Source organism: Hydractinia symbiolongicarpus, chromosome 8, assembly GCF_029227915.1.
Source record: "Hydractinia symbiolongicarpus strain clone_291-10 chromosome 8, HSymV2.1, whole genome shotgun sequence".
NCBI classification, from domain to species: Eukaryota; Metazoa; Cnidaria; class Hydrozoa; order Anthoathecata; family Hydractiniidae; genus Hydractinia; species Hydractinia symbiolongicarpus.
In genome coordinates, this window is record NC_079882.1 from 21210703 (window position 1) to 21235491 (window position 24789).

At 33.6% G+C, this 24789-nt stretch overlaps 5 protein-coding genes across 5 annotated transcripts; all 5 read right to left on the bottom strand.

Annotated features, from left to right (window-relative positions):
* Nucleotides 1-213: 213 nt before the first annotated feature.
* LOC130653605 (U8 snoRNA-decapping enzyme-like) lies at nt 214-2027 on the bottom strand. The gene is made up of 3 exons (XM_057456125.1): nt 1831-2027; nt 1243-1506; nt 214-738 (listed from the first exon to the last, which is right to left on the bottom strand). The coding sequence occupies exons 1-3, from the start codon at nt 1984-1986 to the stop codon at nt 532-534; spliced, it is 627 nt and encodes a 208-aa protein (XP_057312108.1). The 5' UTR covers nt 1987-2027; the 3' UTR covers nt 214-531.
* An 80-nt stretch (nt 2028-2107) lies between these two features.
* Nucleotides 2108-10862, bottom strand: LOC130653600 (trafficking protein particle complex subunit 9-like). The gene is made up of 21 exons (XM_057456121.1): nt 10255-10862; nt 9715-10141; nt 9522-9593; nt 9325-9456; nt 9173-9248; nt 8991-9081; nt 8400-8564; nt 8208-8323; nt 8016-8101; nt 7817-7943; nt 6849-7044; nt 6683-6762; nt 5909-6176; nt 5103-5200; nt 4954-5020; nt 4734-4788; nt 4574-4633; nt 4370-4463; nt 4201-4299; nt 3351-3469; nt 2108-3004 (listed from the first exon to the last, which is right to left on the bottom strand). Exons 1-21 carry the CDS (start codon nt 10851-10853, stop codon nt 2741-2743), a joined length of 3291 nt encoding a protein of 1096 aa, XP_057312104.1. The 5' UTR covers nt 10854-10862; the 3' UTR covers nt 2108-2740.
* Nucleotides 10863-11008: 146 nt separating this feature from the next.
* On the bottom strand, nt 11009-13545 carry LOC130653603 (nocturnin-like). Its single transcript, XM_057456124.1, has 2 exons — nt 12838-13545; nt 11009-12420 (listed from the first exon to the last, which is right to left on the bottom strand). Exons 1-2 carry the CDS (start codon nt 12956-12958, stop codon nt 11603-11605), a joined length of 939 nt encoding a protein of 312 aa, XP_057312107.1. The 5' UTR covers nt 12959-13545; the 3' UTR covers nt 11009-11602.
* A 147-nt stretch (nt 13546-13692) lies between these two features.
* LOC130653602 (mediator of RNA polymerase II transcription subunit 27-like) lies at nt 13693-16691 on the bottom strand. Its single transcript, XM_057456123.1, has 2 exons — nt 16555-16691; nt 13693-14635 (listed from the first exon to the last, which is right to left on the bottom strand). Exons 1-2 carry the CDS (start codon nt 16627-16629, stop codon nt 13712-13714), a joined length of 999 nt encoding a protein of 332 aa, XP_057312106.1. The 5' UTR covers nt 16630-16691; the 3' UTR covers nt 13693-13711.
* On the bottom strand, nt 15466-17999 carry LOC130653606 (LIM/homeobox protein Awh-like). The gene has a single exon (XM_057456126.1). The coding sequence runs from the start codon at nt 17683-17685 to the stop codon at nt 17128-17130; it is 558 nt and encodes a 185-aa protein (XP_057312109.1). The 5' UTR covers nt 17686-17999; the 3' UTR covers nt 15466-17127.
* Between the last annotated feature and the right edge of the window lie 6790 nt (nt 18000-24789).

The window sequence follows — 24789 nt, forward strand, 5'->3', positions numbered from 1 at the left end:
AATCAGCATCTCGAAACTTAACTCGCGATTGGCTGTTGATCCCGATTCTGCTTGGATATTGCGAAACTCGTCCTTTAAAGGGTTAAAATAGATATAATTTTGAAATAATGTACTTACCAACGCTAACCAAAAAGAGTAGAAGAAACATTCTAGCTGCCAACTTACACGCAATGGATGCTTTGAAAACGAATTATCGCAAAAATGTATAAAAACTGTAACTCATTATTCTCATTTTTTTGAAAACAAGTAGAAATACAAAATATAAATAAATAATAAAATGCGTTCATCTTCAATAATATGATGCATCGAGTGTATCTTGGAGAATGTAAAACCCGTGAAAAAGTGAATTCAACACGTTTAATTATGTATCGGTTACATATGTCGCAAACATTTATCGTTGCCATGTAATTTGTAATTTTTTAGCTACTTTAAGTCTTTTTGCCATATATGGACTAATATTGCGTTATAAGCATATAATTTTTACAAACTAAAACAAAACAAAATACAAAAAAAATCTAACAGGTATGGAGACTAAGTTGCCACAGAGTTACTGAGTGGGTCATATTGTTTATGACGTGCCAGCAGCTCATCCAACTGTCCCTCCGGTAAAAGTTTCTTCATGCGAATACATGATATTAACTGTTCTTTACTATATCCGATAAAATTGTTGCGAAGAAAAGCTGGAAAGCCTCCCAATTTTCTCCATGTATACAGTGGGACGCGGATTATCCCAAGAACCTAAATAAAACGAAAATAAATGTGATTTTTTATAAGCAGTTGAAATTCCAAAATAAGGTTTAAGGATGCTTATGAATTTTACTTTGTCAGGCTCAAAATATGCTAAGTTATGCGTAATGGTTAAAAAAATTATTGGAATATGCTTATTTGAAAGAAAAAAAATCATTTGGATTTTGAATATCAGTAATTATGACTTACATGTCACTACATACTAATTAACTCAGACATAAAGAATAAAAAGGAAAGCTGCTCACAAAACAAAAAACAGAAAAACTTCACAACATCTTTTTAGGCATGATGCTTAAGAATATGTTGTGAAATGACCAAATTTAAGCCTACAGATGCTTATAAATGTCTTGCTGACAAAATAAACATGTAGTGGAATGACCAATGACTAGCATTACAAGAGCGTTCCTGGTAGTGGGACTCAGAACCTATTATTTAAAGCCCAATTTTAAGTATAAGCCATCAAAAGAAACACAAAAAGATATAAAAAGTACCTACCTCGAAATCCTTAACGTTGGTATCACGTCGTTCAATAACAAGAAATTCATCAAATGTTACTTCTTTGCAGAAGAAATGTAAACAATATTTTTTTGGTTCCATCAACGTTGCAAACATATAGTCTTCAGGCGTTACTTGGAAATTGTGAGGTATTTCACCCATTTCTTCTCTCAATTCTCTCATCAACGCATCTTCTAATGACTTATCATCGTAGTCAACAAAACCCCCGGGAAATCCCAATCTTCCATCGAACCTCGTTTGCATCTAAAATATTGTTTTAAAAATATTATTGTATATACCGCGTACACACTTTGATCAGTAGCAACACCATACTCTGACTCCCATTTATTTAGTGTATGATATGGGTTCTTTTTGAATCTAAGAACTTTTTTTCTTCTTCGAGAATTGTGTCTCTCACAAAGAGTGTTGGAATAGCCAAGTTCATCAGAATATTTCATGAAATAAAATAATCCTACAGAATGTTTAGGAACAAATATCTGTTTACTAACTACACCACCAGACCTCTGTTGCATTATTTAAAAGCTTCTTGACAGAAAGAATGAAGAATTGGATGGAGTTTATACGCACCAGTATAGTATGTTCTGCGGGAAGTTTATGTCCGAACAAGATTGAATCATCAGTTTTTGCATAAATCAGAATATGAACAGCATGCCTCCAGGAGTCTGGTAACGAGTTTGTTTCTTCTCTTGTGGCCCTGGAAAATGTGAGTGGTACTTCCGACATATTAGTAGCCTAAAGAAACGGTAGATAAATCGATCCCATCCTTCATGCATATATTATATTGACACTGGTAATCATTCCTGACGTGTTGTTCCACCAAAAAGGAAAAAAACACAAAAAAACGAAAGCTACTTATTTGAATTTATTAAGCAATTTATAGATACAAAATTACATAAATATAAAATATCAACATTAACATTTCGATAATACACTTCAGCATCGAAAAATGCGTATTTAAAATTGTCTTAACTCTGATTTTTACTAAACTACTCCATGTGCGAAACGATTCCATTTTAGTTTTGCAAGTTGCACCAGAACATACAAAAATAAGCTTTTTTCTATATAAGCAAAGCAAAAATTTGACTAAGTCTTATAATGGCTTGTGTCTCTGTTTTACAGGCTTAACTGTTGCTTAGTCGTTGCCTGTCGACTACCTACATGGAAAGATTAAATTCACGTGTTTACTTGTTCAGTAATGCTAGTATGTCAATCCAAATCTAACTTTAGGTCTACCCTTACATAACATTCAGAGATATCCCGAAAACTATTGATTCAGAACAACAAGATATGTCATGAAAACTGTTTCTGTTTTTATGATCCTGCATTTATTCTTTTTGTCCTATCAACCCATTTAGGCGAGGCTAGTATCGATTAAAAAAAACGTGCACAAAAAAATTAACTCTTCAGTATCTGATTTTAGCCTGGCAGAGAATATCTCTCTTGAAAATTAAAATCTCTCCAAAAAATATTTAGGTTTCTACACAACCGTTACACAAAAACTTTGAGCCCAAAAATCAGCTTCGAAAAATTTTAATTTATCGTTGACTGTTCTTGGGCTGAGTGGCGTTGGAGATTTATGGCGGTCTGTAATCGGATCATTTTTTATAGCGTACGATCTCTGCCTGCTTGATCTATGTGAGCCAAAGCCACGGTTCATGCTGCAAGAAACATCCACCATGTACTCGCCATGGTAAAGAAACAACAACCCGCAAGAGTGCTCGAATGATTCTCCTGGACATAGCTAGAAAGCAAAGTATTTCATTTTTTCAAAAATGCTGGAAAGGTGAATAAATACACTAGAACCTGAAATTTTTGGGCGAAAGAATTTATGATTCTCCTTTTTAAGATCCTAATCTTCAAAAAAATCAAAGATATAGATCAGGGTTGAAGACGATTATTTAGTGCTTAAAGTAATGCATATAAGAAAATTTGAGCTATGTTAAATACCATTGAAAAATTTCGTACAACCTACGATTTCAACTAAATTATTCACGTCTATACGCAGATTACCATGACAACGGAGAAAACCTTACGCCCTCGTGTAAACAGCATATCTTAGTGTGGGGAACAGTTAAATAAGATCTCACTTTTTTTATTCCTTTATCCAGCATACCAGAAGGAAGGTATAGTTCTTTCATTTGCTCACTGCTGCGATAACAATGTTGGTAAGGATTCACGTGTAATGACATATCCTCGAGGTTTCTATCTAAGAATTTCGTGAAAGCTCATTTCAGTGTTCAGGTGAGTGAAGAAAACTCATTTCAGTGTTCAGGTAAGTGAAGAAAACTCATTTCAGTGTTCAAGTAAATTAAAAAAACTCATTTCAGTGTTCAAGGAAATTAAAAAAACTCATTTCAGTGTTCAGGTGAGTGAAGAAAACCCATTTCAGTGTTCAGGTAAGTTAGGAAAACTCATTTCAGTGTTCAGGAAGTTAAGAAAACTTATTTCAGTGTTCAAGTAAATTAAAAAAACTCATTTCGGTGTTCAGGTAAGTTAAGAAAACTCATTTCAGTGTTCAGGAAGTTAAGAAAACTTATTTCAGTGTTCAAGTAAATTAAAAAAACTCATTTCAGTGTTCAGGAAGTTAAGAAAACTCATTTCAGTGTTCAGGTAAGTGAAGAAAACTAATTTCAGTGTTCAGGTAAGTGAAGAAAACTCATTTCAGTGTTCAGGTAAGTGAAGAAAACTAATTTCAGTGTTCAAGTGAGATAAAAGGGATGCAAAAATTGTTTAGACATTGTTTAGCTGGATAAGTTTATCAAGCAAATTGTTTATTTTCCAAAAATTTATTTCATTTACACTATCATCACATATTCGCTTCAAACAAATTGTTTAGCAATTTTAAGAGCAATTGTTTATGTTTGACATTGTTTACAAAAAGAAAGTGTACTGTGATTGAAAATGTTGTAAAACATACAATACCTAAGGATAGCTTACCATGAGTGTTGGTTAAAACAATAAAAATTTCTGTCAGTTTACATTCGTCTACGCGAATATTTTCCCCTTCTTTGATGATGTTATTATCCACCCTAATACCTAAATTATAAAGAAGTCATTGAACATCCAATTGCAGTAAGAATATTAATGAAAACTTTGGTTAACATACTTATGCTGAGATGTTTCGGCTTCAATATTGTTGTCATTGCTGGTGTCACTTGGATATTTTGAAGGTATGTTACACCACTATAATTTGTATCAGACTATTAAATATGTCAAAGGTAAATAAAAAAAATTTCGGTATGAGTTAAATGGCTAGGAAATTCACACTCTTTATCACAATTTTCAACAGTGAATAATTTTGAAAAGATACTAGTATCCAATGCAAACAAACAGAAGATCTGATAAATGCTTGATACTCATCTTCCATAGTCTAAAAGGAGGTTGAAAAACGTTGCACTACCTAAATCGTTCTTAAATACTTGTTCTTGATAATTATGCATGAGCAAAATGAGTAGAAAAAACATACATACCTTTATCTTCATTTTAGGAGGTGGCAAAGTTAATCTTGGAAAATGAACTTCGCAACTAAAAAACAAACAGACCGTGTCCAGAGAACCGTTTTGCGAACATCAATACATCTTTCACGAATACATACCCTATAAATAATTACTTAAAATAAAAATACAAAAATTTAATCACGCCGAAGCTTTCCAACAGAACATCCCAATCTAAATAAGGACACGTTCCTACCAGGTTTTCTTTTTCGGAAGTAACTCCAGATGACGCTTGCCCAAGCAATTGACATGACATGATATATCTTTCATATAAAAAAATTTCGTTCATTAATTCTGGATTTAAAAGAATACGGGAAAAGCTTTTAGAATTTTTGACGTGCTTACCCAGATCTTTGTTTTCAATGATGACTTCATATGTCACATTCATCGCAACTGACGTCATATTTACAGCATCAAAGCAGATCATGCAACAACTTGGATGTCTATACAAATCAGGGTTATAAATAAACAGTAAATTACGTACATGTTATCGCATGGTGCAAGAGAAATACAAAGGGATATTTTTGATGTTTTTTTTTAATCCTGAGGCGAGTGTATTATTTTTGGATATTGAGTGCGTCAATAAAAATTACGGAAATGCGTTAAGCATACGATAATTTACAATAACTTAGTGCCTATAAAAACATAAATTTAGATACGATACGACCATAGAAAGTAGATAAATAATTTTCGAGGGTATTGACTTTCGCGCTCTTCGTGGATTTTGGCCTACACGGGAAATTAATTACTAGCATAATATTCCATTTTATACCGCATTGCGTGCGTCTCGCTAACTGCGCAGCTAAGCTACCATTTTGCGTGACAAACAAACGGACGGACGGACAGACGTATACGGGTATTATAATATAGATTAGTAATCGATTTTTTTTAGAAGACGGTAATTTTAATAATGTGCAAAAAGTTATGGAACTCTGGCCGAAGCTTTAACAAGGGTTTATTAAAAGCGAATTCCTGTGCATGTTTTATTCAGTAAAGACTCCTCCTATAAATATTTTTATGAATATGATAACGTTTTTATACTATTCAAAATAATTGTTACCTGCGCCTTTTTTTTTACAAATGTAAACGTTACCTGTAAAGATGTCACAATATGAATTACGAAAAAATATAAGGTGCAAAGTAAATCTCACCTTTCTATCTCCAAGATGGAATAGTTAGAAAACTCGAGCGAAGGCATTACTTTCACATATGTTACCCAGGATATCTCTCTCATATATCCATTCGCTTCCCCTTCTTCACAAGAATATGAAATAATCAAAGCAGCTTCAATTTTGTCTTGATTATTAAACAACTTCCACGAATTCTCTGGCATAATGGTTACATCCAAATGTAAAGACTCTTCAGGCAACAATGGCAATCGTGTCTTTACATAGTCAGCATTAAATACGATATTGTTTTCTAGGTGATAAATAATTAGGTGGAAAAACGAGATATCAAAAATCGATAAAACGTAAAGGCTAAAATACACGGTTAGTTTAAACAGACCGTTTAAATGTAAGATAAAAAAAACTTACCGTGTAAACAGGAAAGATGTATAACTTTTTTTAGTTTTATAAGTTCTTTTGAAAGTTGGAAAATAACAGAATGATTAATGAGCTATTGTTTAAACTAAAGATTTTCTAACCACAACCAGTGCTAGTCCGCTTTTGTTCTTCTACCATTTCCCCTTCTGCTGCAGCTATAGCAATAACCGCAATGAAAGATATACGTGTTCTTTATCTGGTAAAGATATACGTGTTCTTTATCTGGTATTTATTGTGAAAATTTTTTTTTAAAAAAACCTTATACATTTTAACTTAACGTGTAGACAGGTGTATTACCTGCAACTAAAATTATAAGTTTTTTCTTACAACTAAACGGTCCATTTAAACTTACCGTGTACTTTAACCCTAAGACTTATATACCTCTTAATTTCTTTAGTTTGATGTCTAACTTGGTAATTGGAACCTTGCCAGCATTTTCAAGTAAAACTTTACCACTGCAACTATATTTAAAAACACAGAAAAAACATAGCGTGTCAAACGAGTTTAATTAGTGCATCACACTGCACATCAAACTAGAAGCCATTACCTGTGTCCTCGGTACAGATTAGCAGATGTAAACAAAGTCTGGTAGTTTTCATCTTCTGGATCCAATGAACTTGCACTAGGGGCACGAGGTAAAGTACTACTGAGTTTTAAGATGGGTAACAGAGGTGTAACTTCAACATTAATTGGTTCTGGTAGGAGGACGGTATTAGCAATCCCTAACACTTCAACTTTGTATCCTGAAAGAACACAATATATATATAAATAAAATACAGATTATAAAACTCTTTTGGTATAAATTTTATAGCTTAAAAAGTATTACTACTTCTTTAGAGTTTCTAAAATTCAAATGATTTTATTGTCTCATATTATTGTCTGGATTGATATAAACAAACTCTCAATCTTAAGATATGACTTTTGTGCAGAGAATAAAAGATAGCACTAAAAAATAATAATTTTTTTACCACAATGCAACGATGTTGATTGGTGTAAATTAAGGTTGGGAAAGGAAAATTATGTTAATCCATCCACCTTTATATTATCTATGCATTGTTTGAATGCACATCCCTTAACAAGTCTAAAAATACTGATGACAGAAAATGTCAAAATGTGCTATTATTTAAATATGACATCATAATTTATGCAGCACATTTAAATTTGAATTCTTTAAATGTGAATATTTTGAGAACAAAAGAGCTTTTTGAAAAATTTAAAAAGGCTTATTAACCAACTTTGTCAGCTCTAAAGTCTAACATTATTTTATAACTCAGGTTCCCTTTAAACTCCAAAATACTCATGGCAAAAACTATAAGTCTTTAAAAGAAGTTTAGCTCAATTTTTTAATAATAGTTTCCAGACTAAAGTTTCCAGAGGGGACCTCGGAGGAAAAGAAAACTGGCGATTCCTGACATCTTTTTGCAATAGTGCAAGAAAAAAGTTCAGGATTTGGTGAAGTAACATTTAGCATAAAAAAATGAATTACATGAAACAATGCAATGCAAAGAATTTTACCTTTTAATTTGAGTAAACCTGGCTGATTTGGAGTTCCAAGAAGCATAAATGGAAATGCACCGGATTGGGCTGGAAGCGCAAGTGTTGCAGGAAAAGCTTCAAACTGAATGCCTTCAGTAAGCAATGTCTAAAAAAAGTTGTTTTTGCTACATCGATATAAATATAATCTGGTGAAAAAGTCGGAAGAAATGTTATATACCATATTGTTCACTTTAATTTCAGCTGGTAAGGGATTGTCTACTACCATGGCAACTTCAGATACGTCACCACAAACCCATATAACATCTAGCAAAACAAACATTCAGCCTTAAAACGGTTTTAGACAAATACGAAGTAGCTCTTACGTTTGAGTAAGGATCTCTCTGTTAGAAGAACTTGAGAATTACTTTACCTTCTTCCTCTTTTTTAGGTTTGGAAAGAGAAGAAAAAATAAATGGTCCTGTTTGCTCAGCCATTTTGACTTTCAACGGTTGAAGATAGCGAGCAAGACGTTTTGGATGAAAATCTCTATAAGAATATTAGAATAAATTGTGGGTGCCATAATACTATGACATAATTTATGTCATTATCTTTCTATTCTTACCTTATAATTGGCAGAGGTCTGATCAATTCAACATCTGTTTCTTTGCTATCTTCGTTAGAAAGTGGTTCTGTATCATCGGAGAATTCTTCTAGTAAGTCAACAAGATCGTTGTGGTCACTTGTACTTAACAGTGATAGATATCTTTCGAGGATAAAGCATAATAATCTAAAAGACAGAGAAAGTTTTCACATTGAGGATCAAGAATCCATAGCCCCATTTTGGATATAAATCAAATAGCTACTTGTTCGTCCAACAGGCCCTTTGAGTTTCTACCGCTTTCTTTACCTCCTTCTTTAATTAGTCTTTTGATGTTGTTTATGTGAATACCTTTTAGTGAGTTTCGCTATAGTCTCTTTTTTGCTATAGAATTTAGACCCAGAGTTGAATGTTACTATAGGGCTATAAGATTATGTAAACAGAGGACCAGTGGCAAGATGTGAAGTTAAATTTCATGACAGGCCATCATGTTGGTCCTTATGTTAGTTCATTTCTTGCCACGTACACTACACACAAATGTTATATAAATCTCACTACAGGTTCCATAAAAAGGCTGGCTAAATGTCTTGTTTATAAAATTTACAGAAATTTTACCTTACACTGTCCAGTTTATTTCCCAACTTTCTCGAAATTTTCAGCATATCAAGTAGAACTCGCAGTTGAAGAGAGGACCAACCTTCTGATTCTAAAAGAAAAAATGTTACAATGTATAACACTACACTACTTTTCACATTAGAACAACATATTTTGAAATTTCATTGGTACAAATTTATGACCTTTAGTTGCTGTCACAGCATTCTGATTCATAACAAGACCATAAGCTGGAGAAACTTGTTTCAACATTGTCATTGCCTACAAATATGAGAAAAGTTGCTCTTAATAATAATTTCTTTAAAAACATAACATAACACAAAAGAAGTGTGAATACCCTTGATAAAGCACTTTTGGTTTGATTTGTACCATTAATGTAGAGCAGTGCTGCTCTGCGTCTATAAAATCCAGCTTTTCTTCGCAATCCGAGCTGATCGTGAATTGATGCTAACATTGTCGTAAATTCCAACTAAAAAAAATCAATCTTGTGAATATTTAAAACTGAAAATCCATGGTTAATAAAATTTGTCATACTTTTTCATTTTCATTAAAGTGCTGAGGTACTGCCAACAGACTTTGTACAACTTGTGCAGTTTCAAGCTTTTTCTAAAATAAAAAACAAAGTTATTATAAAACGTCAGAAGGTTAAGGTTTCATACACGGGATGGCAATTTAAATATATATCGGAAACATTTGAAAGCAAATCATTATAAACATTTAAAATTACCTTCCAGTTTAAGAGAACTCTTATAAATTTAAAGTGTGCTTCAATTTCCACTGGACCAGTCGAAAACTTCCTATAGTACGACAAACATTCACTATATTTTGCAATTGTATCTTCAGTTGAGTTGGCAAGGTAACTCTTTAACTTTTCATCTTCTCCATTTTCAGACGTTAAGTTGACATTGATGTTCGATTTTCGAATGACGAGGAAACGTGTATTCTCTTTAATAATTAAATCTCCAAGCATCATTGCATTTGATGCAGCACATATACCTTCAAAAGCGCTACCTAACCATAAAAAATCATTTACACTACGAAGGTGTTCAACAGAGTTGGAATAGTGCATCAAGGCTTCTTGTGGTAAACCAGAAAGTAGGCATAAGTCAGCAAGGATCTTTTTGTTACGACCCAGGCATTTTCTTTTCATGGATCTAATTTAGGGAAACAAAAATTGCCTTAAAAACTTTTTATTACAATAAATACAAATATCTTCTAATATACAAAATAAAAACAACCTCAACAAATAAATAAACTTTTACATTACCTGGAATCAACATCTGTTGTTTGATGAGCACCTTCATTAGGAGCATTTGGTAACGCCATTCTTTCAAGATTTTCACTTAGTTTATCCACACGCTTTGATTCCAAAATTACAAATAGAGATGTTACAAATTCACTGATATAATCTGTAAGTCTTGTGGAAGTTTCTATTTCTGTTTCTGGTAAATAAAACATATCTTTTCGTATGGTTTCAATGTTTTGTTTTTTAGGACCAATGATTATGCAGCGTGAGTCATATATGTAGTGGCTATATTGAGATATCAGGTTATCAAACCTATGTTCAATTTTTTCATAGTCTTTTTCCTGATGGACTGGGTCAGATGATAATCTAGCAACACCGACAAATCCCAAAGGTCTTCGATGCAACTGAAGACGACCCCATTCCAATGTATCTCGACTATAACCTTTTGTAAAGTTTAAAAGTATTGTTCTGTCGTGATCAGCTATTTTTGCATAAGTAAATGGAGAGAGTTTGTTCAAAACGAAACTATAGTCCTCATCAGATGTGTTGGAAAAAGGTCGAACCAGAATAAGAATTTCTGAGTGTTCTGTTAGATTTGGTCGGAAATTGTATCGCATCATTTTTATGCTGAAAAATAAAGATTGATATTAAACAAAAATAACATTTCAGTTACTTTCACAATTCATATAAAATATCAGTTTTTAAAGTTTGATTATCACAGATTATATATTTACCGCATTATTTTTATCAATTTTACAAAAGAAATGAAAAAGTATGACATTAACTACGACCATATTATTATAATTTACAAAAGGTGTAAAAAAAAAAAAATAAACCATATATATTAATCATATTAATCATATATATTATAGCGTACAATAGCATGAAGTTAGTCAACTATTTGAATATTAATTTTAAATAATTAGATATATTAGATATACAAGTTACATATAATCAGATATCTCTTGCGCCAAAATGTTTTGCTTCCTGCTTGCAACTGGGTAGTTGTATTTCTATATAAAAAACTAGAAAAGGGCACATTTAAATTTTTAATGCTACCTATAAATCAAATTTTCAGGATTGATTTGAAATAATAAGACAATAGTAATAACATGGCTGTTTAAATTTTTACACTTACTCACCTTATCAGCACAAAATCCTACCATATATAATTTAACTTAAGCAAGAAAATTAGGTCATGCTATGGTATCTGGAAGACATCAACTCAGTACAGTAAATTACTTCTCCCACAGTTTTTTTTAAACATATATAAAAATGTTTTAAAATTAGGAAACATTATAAAATAAAATTTTTATTACAAGTAATATAAGCATATATATAAAATGTTCATCTAACAAATACAATTATATTAAAAGCTGAAGTCTACACACAAAGCTATATGGTCAGATCCATGGTTGAGAGAAGGAAAACGAGTTGGAGGAACATTAACATCTTCCATAGGTTTAAGTACTTGAGCAACTTTCAGCGTGTTGTAAGAATACCAAATATAATCAATACTAGCCTTTCCTTCACCAGTTGGTCTGATTTTCCATGTAGTAAATGCTGGCTCGTCACCCAGTGCAGCTGCATATGCACTGCATAGTTGAAGGTTTGATGTTCTAATATAGTTGTGGAACGGTTCATGTGACTGACCATTGAAATCACCACACCAAATTAACAACAGATCGTTCTCATACTTTTGTTGAATTGATTCAATGATTGCAACAGCACTTTTTGTCTGTGCTAATCTTCGAGGTTCGAATCCCTTTTTTGCTTTTAAGTGAGAGCAAACAAAAAATATAAACTTCTTTAAATTTATATCTTTTAACACTAAACCCAAAAAACCTTGCTGACCCTTTTTGCCGTCTTCTTCTTCCAAATACTCAGTAATTTGTTCAACTAGTACGTATTTGTTTCTTCTGTAAAAAATGGCAACTCCATCAGGACCATTATTTCCAGGAAACCTAAGGCAAGGTGAATCTCTTTTAAGAACAAAAAATCCTTCGTATCCTGCAGTTTTTAGTTCTGGTGCAAAGAAATCATCAAAATGATCAACTTCTTCTAAACACACAACATCTGCATTTGCTGAAAGTATCTCGTTTAGTAGTAACCTCTTCCGGTACTGCCATTTTAGACACTGTGGAGGAGTAGCACAAAAATTTTCAGTGACTGATGATATGGAAAGTCCTATAACAACAAATATGATACAAATATGACACAAATATGACACAAATATGAATAAAAACATAAAAAATTAGTGTATAACCATATTAGAATTTTGCTAGCTAGATGTGTAGGTAAGAATAACCCATTCAAAATCACTAAACTTTATCAATCTTAGTTAAAATTTATGCATCAACGAAAAAGCAAAATTTAAGAAATAGTTGCAAGAATTTAGAATAAAAAGACAAACGTATCTTTTCTCACTGGAGGAATCAAATTGGCTTTGGGGTGCAGTACATGGGCTGCACTTTTATAGAAAATAATAAAGCACAAAGCCACGAAGCCACTAAGTCACACAGTTATTGAGATGTTAAAAGTACATTTTCAAAAGTGAAATTGTAAAGTCACGCCAAATAAATTTTTTAAACAAGTATAACACACCATCAGCCAAAACATTCCATTGAAAAACTCTAAAGGTTTCCTCCCTCAATGCATTGTTTACTTTTTGAAATTCTCTTTGTATCAATGGTGGATATTCCAGATTTTCTTCATCATTACTCATTTTTGCTTGATTTCTTTGATAATAAAAATTACATACTTATTATATCTTATAAAAATGACAATGAAATACAAATTGTGTGACTTTTGTATAAATGTACTGACACAAAAATGCGACATGGGAGAACATATGATGCTCCCTACTTCTAAAATCTAATATTTATGTAGATAGAGAATACCAAACTGGAGAAAAATTTGTTGATAGTTAATTTTTTTAAAGTATTTAAATTAAGAAAAAACAATATGATGAGAATCCACTCCATCCCTTTCAGTGTTATTAATTCTGTGTGTAGAGATGTTTTGCAGATTTTGTCAAAATACACCAAAATCAAACCCACCTCCAATTTAATTTGAAATACTAGACCATTTGCCAAATTAAACCTATGCAAAATCAACAATAAAATTCATCAATTCCTTAAAGAGTGAAGAAGAACATATTAATTAAAGACAACACATTGCATTTTGAAGATTTTTTTTCTGAATTAAATATGACTCAATTTTTAGGAAAACCAATAACTTTTTTCATTATTGGCTAATTTAAATCCACATAAAGTTTTGCACAATTTTCTTCTTAATAAATTTAATTTTTATCCAATACTTATTTTTAATGCCAAGTGGTTAGATAATACTAAGTGTTGAAAGAGCTATTCTAAAGATTAGCCCACACTCCCTTTACTGGACACCTCGCACACTATGGTGGACCAACATAAACAATCAAACAAGAAAAGAAACAACAAATACAAGGAAAAACATTGTTTTATTTACATGACAAATGATAAAAAACATCTTTATCGAATTCCTTCCATATTGGTGGCAATAACTGAACTGCACTAGAATCTAATGACAAATGTTTTTTACAACATTCACACGTCATAGTAAAAAGATTAACATATTTGCTGATATAAGTAAGAAATTTTCTTAATATTACTACAGGTTCTTCCAAAGATAATTTTAAAATAACAGAAACAAATACATTAGAAAGTTTCTTAAAAACAAAATGGTTTGACTCTTGCCAAGGATAACAAGAAAAACTTTCATGAATGCTTTTTACTAAACACTGACCAACTGTTAATCCAGAAAAAAATAAGTAAACACTGCATATGCCTGCTAACTTCACTTCTAAACATCTTTCAGATGCAACATGGTTAGTATTGAACGCTAAACTTGGAAATTCAACTTTCATGATATCAATCAAGTCAGTTAGATTTGTTTCTACTCTTACATGCTTTATCTCAGCATCTCCTTCACATGCATGAATTCTCTTTAAAATATCCAATGCATGTGTTGCATCAGAATCTAAATTCTTTAACCATGTGTAACAATCTAACAGATCTTTGTAAAATCCACTTTGTTCTTCAGTAGGATCAAGGCTAACATAACCAGTATTACCAAGTGGAACAGCATGAATGTGGTTCAGCCGAATTTTAGCATACTTCGTGCCAAGTTTATCGAGTTTTACTCTTATTCCATGAACTTGTTTGATGGTTGACTTGATTACTTCTGTTTCTTTTTCTACTTCATCATTTTTTCGAACCACAATGCTATCAATAAAAGATGTGACAAGTACTTGTATTTCTTTGACTTGTTCAACTGCTTCGTGTAAATCAGTTGATAACTGATTAACATCTAGATCAATTGATTGTGGAGTGGTTGTGGATGCATTGGCCATTTTTTTCTCATACTAAAGATATATAAATCGAGACTTTTAAGAAACAGCACACTAGGAATGTTACAATTCTTAGGTTTAAAGGAAAATTTTATCAGCAAATGTCCAAGTGAAAAATTTTGGTTTTTTCCCACCAAAGAGTAAGACACAGCTTTATAACTTTTAAAAATATATTGAATGCCAATTCAAAGCCAACCCATTAGGCAGCTATCAACTAGAGTACCTGGTTCGTAACACTTTTCTTAACAAAAACGTCTTTTGACTTTCCCAATTTTCTGAAAACCAGAAAAAAAATTTTCTTGATTTATATATGCAATACTTGGCACTTCTTGGTGCAATTACTGGAATCTTCTTGAAAAAGCCTGAATATATTTCGACATATTTAACAGAGTGCATTTGGAACACAGTATTTTATTTATTGAAATGCCTTTCCACAAATGGGTAGCAAATGTTTCCTGTGAACCTTTTTTAAAGTTTTAAAAAATGAACTAAAGATATAAAAACACAGTTCTGGCTCCGACTTTCCCCAACCAAACTTAGGGAAAATAAATATGCTTAACTTTCTGACTTTTAACATTTTCCTGTCAAAAGCTCAGAAGCTGGCCACAGAAGCATTCGATAGCAAGCAAACTTCCATGCAATATTAGCACTGGTAATAACTAATTCTAGAAAGTGGAAACTTGCAACAGCAGAATTTTGAGATAAATTTTACTCTTCATTAAAATTTTTTTAAGTTATTCTCCTTTACTGTTAAGGCTAAAATACATGGTAAGTTTAAATGGACAGCTTAAATGTAAGATAAAAAAACTTACCGTGTAAACAGTAAAAAAAATTATAAAACTGAAAAAAGTTGAACATGTTCAACTTTTGCTAAGTTTTTTCTATTGAAATTAACAGAATGATTAATGAGCTATTGTTTAAACTAAAGATATGAGAATATTTTTTTCAATTTCTAATTCTTTCAACATTTACCCTGCTGGTGCTATAACAATATTCGCAACAGAAAATTTACGTTTTTTTCTTTGGTATTCATTGTGAAAAAAAAGTTTTTTAAAAAAAACTTATACATTTTATCTTAACGTGTAGACATGTATATTACCTGCAATGAAACTTATAAGTTTTTTCTTACAACTAAATGGTCCGTTTAAACTTACCGTGTATTTTAGCTTTTATAGATAAAAGATTGCAGACAAAATCTAGGTTGCCATTTGTTGAAATTAAAATGTAGGCACACCTACCATAATCAGGTTGGATAATTACATGAGCCCAATATCCCTAATGGCTATAAAATTCAATTTTGGTTTTCTTAACCTGTTTTGAATCAAAAGATATTATTGATTCTGAGAAATTTAAATGACTACTATTATATAAGCAAACAAATTATTATATTTGGAAACAAAAATTAAATCTATATATAACAGAAAAATCTATATTATAACAAAAATTACAAAAATAAATAAATTTGCTTAAATACTTGTAGATTTACATTCTAGAGTTGTTGACTTCTCGAAAAACTTTAATAGTCCTTATTCTGTGTTCTAGTCTCATTATTTGAATAATCTATTTATTTAAGCATTGAATTACAAAACACATCTCATAATAAGATACATAAATATAAATAAACGTATTATAAAATTAAAATGTAATCAATAAACATAATTTTGAAAACTATTCATGTACCCACAGGACCTACTAAAGTATCCAAAAAACAAACTGATTATACAATAAACTATTTTCACTAAGTCATCAAAAAAAAATTGTTCCAATTTTGAAAGCATAAGAGTGGATAAAACTCTTGCACAATCTGGGTTAGTAAAATTTCTTACGTTATGCATCCTATATATTTGGAATCTGATCAAATGGTTTATTTAGAAACTCCAAAGACTCAAGTATTTAGTAGTGTTTTGATTTGTGAAAGTTAGTTAAGTACTAACCTTGTGGATGTGTCTGAATCTGAAAAACATCACAAACTCTGTTGCTAAAAATAAAAACAAGTGTTTGCACAACATATTTTCTCAAGTGAGTCTAACTGCTCATCAATTAGCACTTTTCTGGAATGACTGCTTATTTTAAGTTGTCAAAATGAGGGGACAGCACTTGTTCAGGGTAACATGTTACTATTGCTTATTAAAAGTAATTAAATTTTAATTTCAAAAAGGCTGATGATTGGATTCAAATTAAATTATTTTTTCTGCTATTAGTATTGGGTTGTAAAGGAAAAAAGGAAAACAATGGAAAAGTGTAAATCCTGGTTTTCAGGTAAAAAAGCCTCTTCAATAAAAAAAAAATAATTAAAAACTATTGCGAATATTCAATGTTTCATCCAAAAAGATGCTTTTGGAAAATGCAGATTTATGTTATGCATAAATTAATCTATGTGATAACCATAACATATTCTCACAGAAAATGTGTATACTATGAAAAATTAAACTCTATTATAACAAAAAGAATAACAAGTACAACTCATTCCAAATATAAATTTCCACATTTCTCATGTTTCATACAGACTATGGTGACAACATTTTTTGTTGTTGTTGCTGCTTCTTTTGTCTAGCACGAGAATTTTGAAACCATACTTGAGTAACTCTTTTGGGTAAGCTAACGTCAGAAGCAATTCTTTCTAATTCTGAACTATCTGGATTTGCATCCACCTCAAAGTTGGCCTGCAGGACTTGAACTTGCTCCTCACTAAACGATGTCCGGACTCTTTTGTTACGATTAGGTTTCATCCATATGTTTTCACTTTCAAGACTTGGGTTGGGAGATAACTCTGCATGTGAGCTAACAGGTCTATGGATAGGATGGGGTTCTGTAAGGACAGCTGGTAATTCCAGTTGTTCCACATAATGTAATTTGCACAAAATTCTATTATCAAGTAGTGCAAACTCTTCGCCAGTTGATAGTTGCCTTTTACAGACATCACAAGCAAAGCATGCCAAATGATACACGTTTTGCTTGGCTCTTCTTACCCAGTCACTTGACTGAATACCACGATGGCAAGAACAGCATTTGATCTCCAGGTGAGTTTCTGGTGTATCTGGGGGAGCTGTGTCAGTATTATGCATCTAAAACCAATTCATGTAAATTATGAAGTTTTGTTCCTTTAACATGCAACATACATCAACTAGTCCTAATTTTTTTTGGAAAATGTTGTTCAGACATTAAACTAACAATTTACAAAAAAATAGAGGATTCAATTATATAAACCACTTAATTACACTAGCTTGCAGATTCTACGGTATTCAAATACAGCTGTCCGTCCTAAAATGGAAATTTTTGCCTCTCTGAGCACCGACACGGGAGTAGTCGTGTGTTCGAATCTCATCTTGGTAGCTATTTTTCATTTTTTTTTCTTTTTACTATCTCGCCTGCGAGGATGTGTTTCCAACTCGTAACTAACTAACCAAATGGTTAATTGCAAGGTCACAAATTTAAACTTCATACCTAAACTCTCTAAGTACTTAAAAGTCATCGGCCAAATTTGGTATTTGTTTTTGACAAAATTTGGCACAGTTAACAAAAAAATTATGCAGAACATGATGGTGACATCAAAATTTTGCTTTTTGTCACTTAAATGTCATTTAAGGTCAAAATTGGTCCGAAAATAAAAACTACTTTACTTTATTTAGCAGAACCAATACTAAGATCAACTTAACTTGTAAGAAAAAATAATGCTCCAAACACCTATTCCTTTCTTTTGATGCAGTTTGCAAGAATCACTCTAAATCAATAATGTTTCTTTATTCAAATGTAACCCCAAAATTGAATAAGTTAGCAGGATTACAGCAATACAAATTGATTGAAAAAAAGCTGTGGGTTTTTTTTCAGTTAGTCCTTACATTATGGTACCAACTAAACGCTTGATAGACAAAAAACGTTTTTTTTTTTTTTAATTTTAAGGTTTTGAAGTCAAAAAAGAAAATTTTATCCTATTTATCATGCACTTGAAAAATTCTGCCCAGTTCTGGCAAGAAAACTATATGGATAGATAGGTAACATGATAATCAATGGCCACAATTAGGTGAAATACTATGTTTTTCGATCGTCGCCCTCTACTTGATATTAAATTTTAGCATGGTCTGATCCACCGTTTACCATATGCATTATTAAGTCTGTTGACTCACATAAGAGTTCTGAAGAATATAAACAACACTGCATTGCAATGAAAGTTGTCCACTGCTTTTTCCCCTGTGACATACAGTCAGGGTAAACTGATAAATAGCCTGTAATGCGATGCAGAATATTTATAAAGTAGGTACAGTATAATTAGCTGCTCACACAACTAATTATTCTTGTTCTGGTTTTTGGTTTTCATTGGAGCAGAAAATTATGTGGAAAGATGATTTCCTTTGTTTACATTTTTAGCAGTAAGCTCTTTCGCCTTGGCATTTGCATGGCAGGAAAAGATAGGGACACTAGCCGAAGCTAAGTTATTTTAAGTCTATTTTGTCACACAAAAGCATTGTGGAATAAATAAATCAGAAAGCATCTATCTACACTCTATATTAGTTTACACCCTGAAAGGATGTTTCCGTGAGAGGAAATAGAAAATGAAAAGACTTCACTTCACCAAATCCTAGCATCTTTTTTCCTGCTATGCAAATGCCACAGCCAAAAAGCTTACTGCTGAAAAGTAAACAAATTGTTTCACACAGGAATTCATCTATATAGCTATAGATGGCTATGGGGAGATCAATAACAAAAAAAGTGTGGAAATTTAAGTAAAAAAGATCTCTACTGTAAAATTAGCCACATGAGTGGTTAATTATACTGTACATAACATATAATTATAACTTCATCAGCATCCTGTTACAGGCTAGCTAATTATCAGTTAGTTTTCTCTCTCTGACGTCAGATGACTGATATTGTATATTCAATCTGAAAGTAGGATGGGGAAAACTAGATGACACCGACATAAACACACAGCCATTTCGGGTTATTGATAAACGAATAGATGGAGGTTTCTACTTTGCTACCTAACACTTTTTATTTTAATAAAAGACGGCTCCTCTGCATCCTGATAAGTCCCTAAAAACGACCAGCTAGCTAGATAAAGGCCAGAAACAGAAATACCAGAAATAACAAATATGTTTGGGTTAAATAATATTTCAACTTTTTCTAAACAACCATATCGGGTTGGATATGAGGATCTGATCAGAGACAAAATTGTGTAATGGCAACCATCTTATAACATTTTGCCCATAGTCTTTTGATTAAACGCCCTTCTTTGCTCATTTAAACGCCAGTTTGTACTTTAAGCCGCCTGGTTCCAAATCGCCCGTCAACGATTTCGTTCCCGCAACCTTATTCCCAGGGCTAGCAACGAAGAAATATGAACAAAATATATCTATTGTAATTAATACTAAAATATTTCGCCTAAAAATCCTTGGGAATTTGCCCGTCCCAATAAAGTCAAAAGAAATCAGTCCATAGTATGACTATTTTCTTGCGCACAAACAGACGGCTATGATACGAGTAGTTAGCTCGTGGAAAATTCTGCCTTCTTACATATTTCCCACATAGCTAATAGAATTTAGTTGGACAGGGGTTACAACCATGATTATCGCTGAGATTATAATGCGGTTTTCAATGTAATGACCCTGGTTGCAAAAAGATCACAAGAATATATCATTTTTACCAGACCCTAACGGATTTTGTTATGTAGACTATCCCGGGTATAAATCTAAATCCCGGGTAAAAATCCATCTCGCGCACAAACAGACAGACGGAATATGGCTATTATTATGAAGACTAGTCGGTAGCCATTGGAATAATCCGCGGGTTTACCCGTTCTATATATATCGCATTTCGTGTTTTCGTAGCATAACTTTTGAGGAGAATCCCATCAGACTCAAGGATATCTCATGCGAAATTAAAATTTAAGAGATTGTGAGATCTTGGGCTGTTCTATTATACGCCAGACCTAGGTAAGCCCCAGAAGGATGTCCGAGCAAGGAGGTTTTACCTATCCGAGATAGTTGCAAAGGAGATAACTAAGCTGTTTGGGTCTATTTCAACCTGATTCAAGACCCAGGGAGATGTGTGGATGGATTGTAGGGGTGGATCCTAAGGTTTTTACGTGTGTTTCGAAACGATTAATGACCTAGAAAATGTGTAAGAGGACTATTGACAGGGATTCCGAGATATTTGCAGAGGTTTCCACCCATATGAAGACGCAGTGAAACCGTGCTGTTGAGCGCAACCTCTATATGGTCAAGTATCTCCCAAAACATCTTGAGACAAGAGAGATGTGTCTCCGACCTTTTGCGGAGCATCCTAGGCTGCCTGAGGATGTTCCGAACCGATTCAAGAGATGTGTAAAATCGTTATTGAGGGTATTGTTGCGAACAATATTGAGTATTTTATTGCACATTATACTAAGGCTCGAGAGTGTGCCAGACTGGTTTGTTACACCTCAGATGTTTGAAAACTATGTGTGGTATAAGGCTTCAGAACTTAAATACGAGACGAGCTAAGACATCCAAAATGTCTGCTACCATGGGTGTTTCCTAATATTTAGAGAGTGTGTTAGCTATGTCATTTAACTTAAACTACTACCCTGAATGGTTAGTTAAGTATATTTAGACCCCCTCTAAGGTAGAGGCGTTGGAAGGGCATTGATTAAACTTCGAAGTGTATACAGACAAGGGCTAACTACTACGCGCAGAGTTATATAGAGGAGCGTAAATACAAAGAGAGTCTATAACTTGGATGCTTCTCGATGTCCAAGAACGATTAAAGAGTTAAAAAAGAAAGTTGTTTCGCAGGGCCCCATGCTTCCTAGGTGTCGTCGGAGGAAGAGGGAAGAGATGTGGGTGAAGTTAGTTGAATAGAACTCCTACTCGCTCTAAGATGTCCCGGACCGGCTCGCCTCAGATAATTTAAAAGTGGATATCTGCACACCGACCTGACGAGGTCGATGTGCAGAAATCCTAAACCAAACTTGGTACGCACTAAAAATGTGAACAATCTAAAGAAAGAGGTAGACTTGGTAAAAAATAGCACGATCGAAGATGTGTAGAAAGGACCTGAAGGCTGCAATCCGAAAAGTTTAAGGACGCCTCAACACAGACTATGCGTCCTTACTGCATATCTTGCATAGAAGCGGCACAAAGAGTTAATCTAAATTGAATTTTGAAGACATTCTAGTGTGTGTAGCTACCGGCGAAGTGCTTGGTTGTGCTTTAGAATCATGGTGATACAGCTGGCGAGTTTTGCGGGAGCCTTGCAGGAAGCCTTGCAAAACGGTCCCTGCTTAAGTGTACTCAGAAGGGTTCTTAGAAGTAGTAGTAGACTATACAGACTAAAGTTTTTCTACTTCCTCTTTACATTCTTGTGTACCTTTGGCCACTAGTTTTGCACGTTCGTTACCACTGTGATGGTTTACGATCCGCTGAAATCTTTGTCTAATCTATTCCTTGATCATCATATAGAGCTTTTTTTCTGCATAATCAGACTAAACTCGTGGTCAGTAATGTTAAATATATTTTCATGCCTTCATTTCCATTATTTTTTATTCTATAAGTATCTTCACTTTTATGTTTTCAAACCTACGTTTTTGTCGATATAGTGTTTATCTTTTAACAGGACCTTGAGTCTGTTCGTCTAATCGTTTAGATGAAGGAACTTAGGGTTGTAAAAGTTTCGCAGACCGCATCGCATAGATCGCAATCATCGTTAGTGCCGTACCTATCGTTGTAGTACAGGTACAAAGATCCATATAGGCTGCTTCAGCTCGGTATCGATGACTACCAGTTCTCACCAACACAACTATGTTTAGGACCCGATCCTGTACAATTCACAGATCAGCACCTACCTCCCTGATGCTGATCAACTTTAAAGCGATACCCGTACATTGACCAAGATATCCGTTGAAGACAGTAGGCTCGTTAATGTTATCTATTAATAGTTGTTTACTCATCGCTGATACGTTTTATTTATAAAAGGAACACGAACATTTACTCGCATGTAGGTGATGTATGCATTAATTAATTGTAGGTATCTATAAAGACTCAAGGCTACTGATGTTATCGTTCACCATATCGTGATCGATCAGAAAGGTATCTGATTCCAGATTCACATCAGGAATATCTTTGTTGACTACGATTTTTATAGTGGTAGCACATCGTTATTTATTCGTTGGAACACCCACCTGTTCAGCTTTTGGTTCGGACAAATTTGCAGCGCACTGTGCAATAACGGCATGCTCCTTCGAGAACTTAGTTATCACTGACCACGGTATCGCAAAGGAAATTTCAAAATTCCAGGAGATGCTTATGTATGGGAGATCTAAGGTAAATTTTTCAGTAGCTCATGGGGTCTATATGATTTCCTCCAACACGAACCTCCATGAGAAGATAACCAATTTCGTGAACAAGATTCTCATCAGCAGAGATGTTTGATAATCGAAGTCAATCCCAATATAAACATGCAGGAACATAATACTTATTATCTTCTTCGCCACATCTTCTCATCATCATTCTACGAGATCTGATTAACAAAATACCGCTTGATGTCGTCCTCCCCACTAATAAAACCAAGCACTGGTACTTGAGTTAACCATTCTCCCCATGCCTCCTGAGTTTTTACCGGCAGCATTTTAAAGTACTCGGTTACAGCGTATATCCTATCCACCTCTGCCACGATGTACTGCTGTCCCGTTTTCCGCGTTTGCTGCTGATTCCCAGGTACCAGAAGATGCTCAAAATCAAAAACGATATAGTGGGGATATGATGTAAACTCTTTCACATTGTGCTTTTTGGCTTTCAGTGGTTTCTCACATTCCCAGACTGTAACTAGACTTGCTTGTTTATATCCATCGCGTCTGCATTGGTTCTATTTAGTTGACAGAGGTGTCCCAACCTCATCCCCCCACGATCTTGTATCTTTTCTAACATCCGCTGGCGATACGCGATAAAAAAGAGACAACAGCTGCTGGGAACGAGGTTGAGGGGTATCTGTGTAATGTATACGTTTTCCAGTCTTTAGCGACATCATCTAGATCTATTTTGATGCTGCTTAGTTAAATTTCTCACCGTAAAACACCTGCTCTGACTTGCTTGCCATACGCTGGGTTTTCTTACCGTTGCACTATAGATGGTAGGGACATTGGGTAGTCTTAATATTGTGTTCATTTCACATTTTAGTTTCCGCTACAACAATCTTAATATTGCTTGTTGAAGATTGCGTCATATGACCCCCCCTCGCCCCCTGCGAAGACGCTCTTTTTAATTTTGTGTTCATTTTAGTGTGTATGTTTTTATCAAAGAGTGAAGACACGTTTTTTTTAAAAAAGTCAAGAGTTAAGTCCTTATTTATCATAATCTTCGTTTATACAAAGTTTTTGATATTGGTCTTTCATTTCCTTATTTTTTAATTAACTAGATAAATCTGCATTATAATACCCGTATACGTCTGTCCGTCCGTCTGTCTGTCACGCAAAATGGTAGCTTAGCTGCGCTGGTAGCGAGACGCACGCAATGCGGTATAGAAAGGGCGGGCGAACCCGTGGATTTTTCCACGGGCTAACGACTAGTACTATATAATACATAAAACGAATCTTATCTACACATAAAATATAAGTAAATATAAAATATATATTAAAAATCCAACTAAGTTAAATTTGGGCTATAGGGAGGTTGAGAAGTCGAAGGATATTAAGGGGAATAGGAAAGGAAGACCTGTTGTACGATTCTAAACGAGCTCGGTAGTCAAAAAAAAACAAAAACGCTACATAGAAAATAAAAACTGTTAAAAAAGAAGACAAAGTTTCGCGAAGAATATCATTTCGCATTACTCAAAATAATAAATAGTTGCACATCATCGGTTGTGTAGGTTCAAGGGAGGTCAGGAACCTCTTAACAAGTTTTTTATTTAGCATTTTTGACATGTGGTTAATAAGTTTCACCAGGGAACAATAGGGAGAAATGTTTAGTTATTTCAAACAACGACGCTATGGAGAGGTATCCGCTGTAAACAGGTTTCATTACGAAATTTCCTATCGTGCAGGTCTAGACAGTCAAAGCGCTGATGGGCAACCTCGTCCCCAAGGCATCTTGTATCTTTTCTGACCCCGGGACGGCGATACGAACCGGGGTCAAAAAAGATACAAGATGCCCTGCGGACGAGATGGGGACGAATCTTGATACCCCCGGCACAGAGCGTAAGAA